Consider the following 10,756-nt stretch of genomic DNA (forward strand, 5'->3'; position numbering starts at 1 on the left):
AATCTTCGGTTCAAGGAGTAGGATGAAAAGGATGAGGGTAGGAGCAATATTTTTAACAAGGATACAAAAACGCTACAGCTGAACGGCGAAGCGCCGTCAGAGGAGTGAGATATGCGTGAGTCACAATTTCTTGTGTCCAGCCTACTAGATTAATCATTAAAATTCAAACGAAAAGAAAATGCTAATGCCTGTCTGAGAAAAGTGTATAAAGCGTATGGTGGGGGTTTTTACAGCCTTAAAACAATAACTAAACAAATAAAGTTTGCTTCTTTGCCGATTTCACTTATTGCTATTTTGGGAACCTATCCACCGCGATAAATGAGGGACACTACACACTAAGTCCACACGCTACAGGAGGCAAAACTCTACGAGGGCACACGCCTTGTCACACCGGCGCCACGTGATGCTAATGAGCCTGCTAACATCACTGCTAGCTATGCCGCGACGGTTAAGTTGCCGGCTTCTGACAACACGTCTCATGCTAGTGGTTTCCGCCCACTGAAGCCCAGTTCCGTCTACGAGGAATAACACAGGACAAGATGTTGGTGGCCATGCTGGACCTCCACTTTCTCTCATACCGTAGGACGTTAGTTTTGATACCGTGACTTTCATACCGTGGTACACCTTGAAACCCGTAAGGGGCCCATGCCAAGATGCACGTCTGTTTGATGTATACACGACGCTCTAACCCCTCAGCCACGTGACTCGGATCCAAGCTGCGTGCGTCCTATAAATACCACATTGTAGATTTGTGACTTTCTGGTGGAAGGTGTAAATGCTTTTATGGTGGATTTCTTCATGGTTGGGGTTTACGTGCGTTGGCTTGAGTTGTACCTGGCACTGCAACGATCTGCCTCAGCTCCTGCTTCAAACTCATGATGTCTTTGCACAGCTGGATGTCATCCATCCTACAACACAAGAATTCCAATCATCTCCACGAAGAACACATTCTTCTTCCTGGATGCAAAACCTTTATGGAACATGTGAAGTAAGTCTGCACAGCGTTTCCCATTTATTTGGGGCCGCTTATAAACTCTGGGACTGTCTGTGGATGTAGCTTGTTGTTCCAACTCTGTACAGTAGATGGCGGTGTAACTCTGCTTCTTAACACACCTCATAGGCACCTGGTACGCTAGAGAGTAATAAGATGTAGCAGGAGGGATCAGTGTTGCCAACTTCAGCAAAAGCAAGCAGTGGCAAATATTAGGACTTTTTCTGGTTTTACTGGACACTTCTTATTTTTTTTCATGTTCGGCACACTTAAATGTTTCAGATCATCAAACTAATTTAAATTAGTCAATGATGTTATGCTAGTTGTTGAAAAAAGTTGAATAAATAAAGTAAAGTAAAGTAAGTCATAAAAAATTGCCATTTGGCAATAAAAGGCAGTCTGCCCTCCCATGCAGCCCACCACCACAGCTTCAAAAAATCCTAGGGGAAACCCCTGCAGTTTACCATTTTTGATGTTTTTGGTCTGACCAGGATGTGATGTAATGGTGATGTATCTTGCAAGTAATGCAGAGCAGGTGGATGGAACCTGCCTCAAACTGCGTGCGAGACTCAACACTGTGTTCTTCAAAGCATTGTTTGCTAGCGCAAGAGTAACACACTTCACCTTTGGCGGAAACATGATGTAAAACAATAGTTGTACCCCTGGTACCCCTTTCAGGAGAATCCCATCGTCAGGCACCAATTAGATTCCTGTACTTCTCAATGTGAATCAAAATGCTAAGTGTACCTGTGGAAGTGCGCCAATTGAGACACAGCCACAGTGTTGATTTGCTGCAGTTGTGTTATACTATTATTAGCTAACCGCAGACATACGTCCCGTCAAAGCTGACATGACAGGTGAGGGTGAATCGCTGTTGAGGTTGTCATGAAGACGTCGCAACGCCTGGCAGATGGAGAACATGCGACACGGATTCATCCGGCAATAGATCAGCCTGATGACTCATCCACTCAGCCTCCCTCCTCCCATCACCTCTGCATTAATCCACGTTGCTCACTTCTTACAGCAGCCTTGTGCTAAAGTCTCTCAGCACTATCTGTGAATTCCAGAAGCTTCAGCCCTCTGACCGCCAGTTCTACACACCACAGGGCATCTGGCGTCGCAAATAGGCTGAGCGCAACAATAACCACCATGGCGGCTGCCTTATGGAGCCTTTGGGACGCGTTGAATGAAGTGAGCTCCTCACACTTGACACTAATTCATCAATATGGTGGACATGTATTCATTTCAACCCAAAACACCTCTGTCGTGTTCAAACTTTCATATCATATACTTCCATCAAATATGACGATTTAGCCTGCAATCTAAGACGACATAGACACTGTTTAATATTTTTCCAAATAAAAACATCCCTACAACGTGTCCCACAGTAGGTCTCCCATTCGTCTAGTCTTCAACTTGATGCCTGAGCCACCTCAACTGGCTCCTCTCCATGTGAAGGAGCTCTACTCTGAGCCCCTGGATGACCGAGCTCCTATGAAGGAAACTCATTTCTGCCGCTTGTATCCGCGACCTCGTTCTTTCAGTCACGGCCCAAAGCTAATGACCGTAGGTGAGGGTGGAAACATCGATCGACTGGTCAAAAGTTTTGCCTTCCTTCTCTCTTCACCTCGACGGCCTGGTACAGCGACCGCATTAATGCAGACGCCTGTCGACCTCTTGTGAACAAGACCCCGAGATTACTCCTCCACCTGGGGTAGGATGTCGTTCCCAACCCGGTGTAATCCACCCTTTTCCAACTGAGAACCATGGCCTCAGATTTGGAGGTGTTGAGTCTCGAACCAGAAGCTTCACACTCAGCTGCAAACCGCCCCAGTAAACGCTGAAGGTCACAGCCTGATGAGGCCATCAGGACCACATCGTCTGCGAATAGCAGAGACGAGATCCTAAGCCCCCCAAACTGGAGTGCCTCGGCTGCACCTAGAAATCCTGTCCATGAAACTTATCAACAGAATCGGTGACAAAGGGCAGCCTTGACGGTGCCCAATGTTCACCAGAAACCAGCTCGACTTACTGCTGGCAATGCCAACCAGGCTCCTGCTCCGGTCGTACACGGACCAAATGGCATCCCCCACAGGACGCGGTTGAATGCCTTTTCCAAGTCCGCAAAGCACATGTAGACCGTTTGGGCAAACCCCCATTTACTCTCCAGCATCCTTGCAAGAGCTGGTCCAGTTTCCCGCTGTCCTCAGTAGAGTTGTGGATTCGCTGGAACCTATCCCAGCTACATCCTGGACTGGTCGCCAGCCAATCACAGGGCACATATAAGACAACCATTCACACTCACATTCATACCTATGGACAATTTAGAGTCTCCAATTAACCTAACATGCATGTTTTTAGAATGTGGGAGGGAGGAAGCCGGAATACCCAGCGAGAACCCACGCACCCATGGGGAGAACATGCAAACTAAACACAGAGATGTTCCAACGATGATACGAGCTCACGATCTCGTGACTCTGACATTTACCCTCTTTTATGCTTGAAAATACTTAATTTAGCAAACAAAAATATGCGTAAATATGCATTTTTTTTTACTAATAAAAGGCCATGTTGGCCTCACGGTGCCCTGGTGGTTAGCACGTTGGTCACACAGTCAGGAGATCCAGATCTCTGTGTGGAGTTTTCATGTTCTCCCCGTGCATGCGTGGGTTTTGTGCGGGTACTCCGGTTTCCTCCCACATTCCTCAAACATGCATGTTAGGTTAATTGGCGACTCTAAATTGTCCATAGGTATGAATGTGAGTGTGAATGGTTGTTTGTCTATATGTGCCCTGCCATTGGCTGGCCACCAGTCCAGAGTGTACCCCGCCTCTCACCCAAAGTCAGCTGGGATAGGCTCCAGCATGCCCCCTAGTGAGGACAAGCGGCATAGAAGACGGATGGAAAGGCCGTATTCGACCACAGAATATCATTATGTATTAAATAATGTTTTTTTTAAGAAACGTGAGAGTAAAGTTGTTAAATTTGAACTATGATGTGACGAGGACCAAGTACGTTATCAACAGTGAACTCTGATGAAATACCCGTCTATATTTGACCCTTCGTCTGTCAACGTGATTTGTTTACATGCGAGGGAATGGTGAGTGGGTTGAACGATGAAGCAGTGCAGCTGTTACGCTGGAAGCATGTGGACAGATGAAACGCCTGCTGGATATAAATCTATCAGTGCAATCCTTGACGAGGATGCAGTAAGTTCATCACAGCGTGGTCAGCCCTCTGGATAATCAATGCACAAAGAGGTGGCACATGATGGCAACAAAGAAAACAGGATTATCCAGCAGGCAGGAATGGCCACTAGCATCGTGTGACCTTTACTTGATCAAATCTTCACCACCTTCTGTTCTTTTTTTTTTTTTTTTTTGCAACTTACATGAAGCGCAGCTCCGACTCCCGACGCACTAAGACCTCCCTCAGACGCTGGATACGAGCCATCTCCACCTCAATCTCCTCTGGAGAGATGGTGCTCTCTGCCATGGACACATCGCTGTGGCCTGGGAGACGGAAAGCAAACATTTACTAAGCTTGTCGACACGTTCTCACCGCGTCACAGGCGAGATGGAGCCTATCCCAGCGGACTAGACAGACAACCTTTCACATTTAAGGACAACTTAGAATCTCCAGTTGACATAACCTGCATTTTTTTCTTGGAAAGCAGGAGAAAAGTCTCGCAATTTGGAAAGCGGGGACAAGTATGCCCTCATTGCATCAGACTTCATCTTACCTCAAAAGAGTTCCCGTAGCGTTACATCCATGTTGGACTTTTTCTTTGGCTTGTTGTGGCTTTCTCGGCACAAATGTTACATTAGTGATGAATTTATTCTTACACTGTGACAGCTAATATAACCAAATGAGATACGAGCCTCTGCCACCACTTTTATTACGCCCCTCTCACACATTAAAGTGAAGAGGGTCATTATAGCGTGGTTTATTATTTTTTAAAAAGTAATACTACAGTTGGGCAGCAAGCTAGCATAGCTTCCTCACAGCCGAGGGGTTTTAAGTAGTGATGTGCGATATTGCTGATTTAGTTTGCGAGTAAAATTCAGGCCGGTATCGGCGACTCCGATCCGATACTTTGTGCAAATCCACTTAATGTGTCCGGTACATTTTAAGAAGTTGTGTATTTCATATCATTGCATAAAGAATACAGGACATTTAATTAAATAAATTATTGTTTTAAATAAATTATAAATTTAAATAGGTTAATAATTTATTAAAGTTATTTTAAACCTTCAGCGGGGTGGTTTACAATGTAGCGAAGCTAATATACAACAACAGAAAAAACAGGACAAGAGCACATAAAATATGTGAAAATGGTATGAAAAATAATAAAACCATTACAATAAATGATTAACAATGAAAATTTAATTCACAACTCACACACGGCTCCGTTTACGCTCAGTCGTTTTAGACAAACCAAGTATCGAAACTATCAATATTTTGATTTGAGAATCGATTTTAGTGAATGAAGAGCTGGTATCGGAAGTATCCATATTTCGAGTACCTCGATTGCAAAAAATAATCGAGGATTTTTTGTCTGCCTCGATGAATCGCTGACGTCACCCGCGCAGAGGGCAAAGAAGGTAGCCAAAGCGCAGCCCAGGGGCTCATTTGTCATTGCATCACTGCAGTAACAAAATGTTAAAAACATCAAAAATTTGTAAAAATAAAGCAAAATGAGAAAAAGATTTGGATTTAAAGACAAAGCTTTAAATAGTGATAATGACCACTGATGTGATGGAACAAGGAAGTGCGCGTCTCACTCACTTGAGCGTAATGTGTTCCACTACAGAAGGCATTTTCATTTTACTTTCAACACTGCACAAACTCAATATCTGATAAAGAATATTTGTCTTATTTCCAGCCAGCCTGTCTCACTTCAGTTATTGATAAATGCACAGCCATCAACATCATGTAATATGTCATCTAGTCTTAGTAAAGTCATTATTATTTTTCTCCTTTTCCAGTAAATAGTTAACAGTCTGGGAGGGATGAATTCATCTACAAAAGCAGCATCATGTAGGCCACCAGACCCACGAAAACACACTTTGTTCCTACACTCAATGCCAATTTAAGAAATAAAACACTTGATTATCTAAAAAAAAAATCAACCAATTGATAGTTTGTTATTTAGTGAAACGTTTCATTTTCTCTTGTGTGTTTATATTTGCTCTTTAGAAAGCAAAAATAAGTTTTTTCCGATTCATCGAAGAAATTTTCAGTAGAATACTGGATTGCTAAAATATTCGGTAGCTGCAGCCCTAGTTCAGACCTCTGTGGGGTACTCTGGAAGCTGTTTAAGTCGACGTCCTTCGGATTGGCTGAGTAACGTCAACACAGGCAAAAATAACCATTGCTTGTGCATTAACTTCTCACTTTCACCAGAGACACAAGTGGAATAGGCAATAACAAAAAAATTTCGACCTACAGCAGTTTTGTTTTCGTACATATACAAGCCGCACCGGACTATAAGCCGCGCATGTCCACGTCATAAAATGGCATATTGTAGCGCGCACGAGTCCGTGAGTACCAGGCAGCTCTTTATTTGCCAGGAGCCAATCACGAGCCATGAAAAAACTCATGTCAACCCATTGGAAACGGCAGGAGGTCATTACTCAATATAACAATCTGACTTACGGTGTCATCTTACAAAGAACACAAAATTCATCACACGGCAACTTAACACTCAAGAGCTATACCTAAGAAATATACAAACAAGTACCAATACAATAAAAATATTCCCATAATGCATTGCGTGTGCAAAGCATTTCATTGGAGGACAAGCAGCATAGAAAATGGATGGCTCTACTTTTTATTGAGAATCCTACTAACTCCTCCCTGCCAGAGGTGACTTGTTTCTTTGTCAGCTGCCTGCCGCCCACGGCATCAACATATGCGCATGACACGATACAGGAAAAGATTTCAAATTTCATGACATCATCAGAGACCCCCTTGTCAACCTTTCCTGACTCACAAGAGAGCGGCTTGCTGATGTCGTGGACTGAGCGACCAGCAGCGGCTAGCTGCTGATTGGCGTATTTCTCCCCCTCACAAGACGCCGCAGCCTTGAAACACTTAACCAAGCAATTGTTACACACATGAAATGTTGCAGCACCACATGCAGCAATGATCTTACTGCCGATCTTCCCGGCGTCCATCTTAGGACACTTATTTGCATGGATGAAAACCAACATCCTGTCATGTCTGTTCTTATTTATCTGTGCAGGAAGCCACCGTGACGTAAAATGAGGCAACGAATCTTTCAGTTATGGCCCTCAGTAGGGCACCCACCTCAGCCCAGGACAGACAACCACCAAATTACACATTTTAATAGATATATGTGTGGATTCTTTGTCTTTGGGATTCATATATAATAAGTGTGAGTGACTGATGTGGTTCCAGAAGTAATTTTTTTTAGTTTTGCTGATTACATCATCACTACAATAGTACTCGGTCGAGTGCGCACATCCTCTAAGGTTGACACGTCGACAAAAGAAGAGCGATGTGTTTGTTTCTCTGACCACATTGTGGCAGAGGACCATTTTCTGCAATCAGCAGCATTCACTCTGACAAGAACAAGGCAGCAGATGACCATCAGTGGCCTTTATTGTGAAGCCGCACACACGCATAAAGGACGGGAACTTCTATCCCGCTAACAATTTACAAGCTCGTCATTAAAACAACAGTAAGCCTGTCACGATAACACATTTTGCTCATCGATTGTCCTACAAATTATTGACGATAAACGATACTATTGTCAAAATTATTTTGAGACCATTTTTTTTTCATTAATGTAATAATAAAAAAACTTTTAATTTCTCAAGCAAATTTAACGTTGCCAGTCCTGCCTCTCGCCCAACGTCAGATGGGATAGGCTCCAGCATACCCCCGCCACCCTAGTGAGGGCAAGCAGCATAGATAATGGATGGATAAACAAACAACATAATAAATGAAACAAAAAAAGACCCAATGAAAATAAAATGGACTCTCAGTCTCATTTGGAAAAAATTTCACTTAAATAAAAATCGCACCCAAACCACAATATTCCTGATTTTGAATCAGTGGCACTTTCGTTATTGTCTGAATACAAACAAAAAAAATGGAGAAATAACCCGGAAATACTCTAAAGTCGTTGCACTTTCTTGATTCGCTTTTAGCAACATTCTGTGTGGAATACGCTGTTTAACTGCAGTCAGCGAGGACGCAGCTGACTCACCACAGCAGCTTCAAACAAACAAAAAAAAGAAAACGGGGTGCTTGTTTTGTTCCCTTAGCAAATGGAAGTTTAGACACCGGCTTTTATTGCATCCTTTTCCACACGTCTGCTCATTTTGTCTTTGTGCTCTGCCAGTGACATCAATGGACATCTTCCTTCTCATCCGCTGAACACAACAAGGCGTGAAGAGTGTCACCACTTCCTGCATCCCATGCCGCCCTCGTGAAGCAAACAGCCTCAACGTAGGTTAGGATTTAATGAGGTCAAAACCCAGTGAGGACGCCGGGGGCTCGAGAGCAGGTAAATGTCAGCATCTGCATGACATCCAGCTGATGACACATCCTGCAGTCACAATGTATACACACACACACACACACACACACACTGCCCAGTGAGGAGGGGAGGGGGCTGCCTCCATCTTTCCAGGCTTTTTGTGTGTTTGTACACAGAGGACCGACAGCGTCTTGGATCTGTGTCTAAAAATACACCATGCACTTTCCCCCCTCCCCCCACTGTCTTTTCCCTGATAAAATCCCTCGTGATGAGTTGCCGTCCCTTGTGGGGAGCGTCGTCACCCCGTCGCTTGTGTCGACGCTTGCGTCATTCCAGATACATGCTCGGTCAACAGAACAACTTAAAGGTTCTGCGTTTTCTACCAACGTGATGTTCTTCGATAGGGCGGCAGCATCCCCTTTTGCACCCGTTTTGCACAGCAATCTTCCTCAAGCGTGTTTAAATGAAATGCACGTGTTGTCTAACGCACACCGTTTTCTATTTTGTTCTCCAAATTCCGGCCAGCTCATGTTTAAAGAAAAAACAAACAACGAACGCATGAATGCGTTCACTTACATACATATTTGTCTTCATCGTACAATTTGTCCGGAGACAATAAAGTTCTGCTCTGTTCTCTGAGAAATTGACCTGCATCAGCTTGTTTCACACGACTGGGTTGTTCGTGGAATCTAAACAAAACGCTGGCTAAGCACCTTCCATAGTGGGGAGATCATTTATTACTGAGCGTCGCTTTCTTTTATTTATTTTGTTGAAAATCATCTGAGAACTTACACTTTTATTCTAATACACGGATGAGTGTAAGCTCTTCATCTTGTAGTGCGTCTTGTAAAGTTAAATATGTCGGGTTTTGCTGTATTATTGTGATTATTTTACGAAATGCCATGATGAAAACGGTACAAACACAGTCAAATCAAACGTCTACGAATGTCCTAGCATGACGTGAACGCATCTGACCTCTCCTCACAGCGGATGTTGCTCACCTTTGTCCGTCGTCCACGCGGTTTGCGACACGGCGCCGTAGCTCCGGAGTGCGCGCTCCGTGTCGGAGAAAGACTTGCTCATTTCCATGTCTGCCGACGCTAAATGTGCGCCTCTTACACCGCGATAATGACGTTCTCAGCCGGCTGAGCCAGCGACGCTGAGCATCTTTATCCGGGCTCCTTTGGTCTCTCCGCGTAGGGATGGAGACGAGACGCAGAGCGCATGCGCAGTGCTGGCAAGGAAACGGGGCGAGGGGAGACACCCATTGGCTCTGCGATGACGTTGAAATAAGCGTGGGTGACTTTAGACTAGGTCAGGTTTTTAGCCTCGGTTTTGGGCAGTGGCGCTTCTAGCTAGGGGACACATTCTCTCCGGAGCGACGCGAGGGGGTGAAAAAAATGTTTACTACTCAGCGCTCATTTCCGATGTGTGTGGCAGATGGGCGCCCTCTACAGGCGGGATTCTCGCGCCACCGTGCTGTTCAAACATGATCCAACTTCCACCACGTGAAGTGGATCAAACCAAACAGACAAGTGAGGGGGCGGGTGCCGTTAACATATCTAATTGTTAATATTATATTATATTAATTATAGTCACCTTTACGCTCCCAGTTACCCATTATAATAGATGTAATAACAGAAAATAAGACATTTAAGACATAAATAACATGTGTGCTTGTGTGTTGCAGTAAATGTGCTAGCCCGGTGCTAGGGGACAGGAAGTGATATCGGGGTTCTGAATTGAGTTTTATCTTGGTGCTGCAGTAGCTCGTGTTAAGGATTATTATGTGTTATTATTATTATATGTCTGGTGCTTGTGTGTCTAACCCGATGGTTGTCAGTTATTTTGTCATGCACCCTCGAGGGGACAGAAATGTTTTCACACCCCCTCGATTTGAAATACTATTGAGAACCTGATACCTATTTAATAAGCCCCACTATTTGAGAAGCACTTGTCTAACCGAACATTACAGTAACATTACTGACACCTAGTGACCAGTGTATACTACTACTTATCATAGCATCATATGAATGCATCTTCTGAATGCCTTATACTGTAAAGTGTTCCCTCGCTCCATCGCGGTTCACCTTTCGCGGATTCGCTTACAGCGTATGAATGCTGTTACAGGCCGAGCCCGGCCCTTTAAGAAGAATTGCATTGTGGGAGGTTGAGTGTTGTAGTTCTGTGCCTTAGCACAGGCCAGGTGTCTCTCTCTATTCTCTCTCCTCTGGCTACACCGCCCAATGTCTTCT

At 44.3% G+C, this 10,756-nt stretch overlaps 1 protein-coding gene across 1 annotated transcript in view; it reads right to left on the reverse strand.

The window, feature by feature from the left end:
* Positions 1-9,722, reverse strand: part of bmerb1 (bMERB domain containing 1) — a 13,779-nt gene extending 4,057 nt beyond the window's left edge. The window contains exons 1-3 of the mRNA XM_054778478.1: positions 9,503-9,722; positions 4,383-4,503; positions 835-908 (exon numbers count right to left, since the gene is read on the reverse strand). Coding sequence (XP_054634453.1) covers positions 835-908; positions 4,383-4,503; positions 9,503-9,590 — 283 coding nt within the window. The 5' untranslated portion in view covers positions 9,591-9,722. The remainder of the gene's footprint in view (positions 1-834; positions 909-4,382; positions 4,504-9,502) is intronic.
* Positions 9,723-10,756: the final 1,034 nt, after the last annotated feature.

The sequence above is a fragment of the Dunckerocampus dactyliophorus genome, chromosome 6, assembly GCF_027744805.1.
Source record: "Dunckerocampus dactyliophorus isolate RoL2022-P2 chromosome 6, RoL_Ddac_1.1, whole genome shotgun sequence".
Classification (NCBI taxonomy): Eukaryota; Metazoa; Chordata; class Actinopteri; order Syngnathiformes; family Syngnathidae; genus Dunckerocampus; species Dunckerocampus dactyliophorus.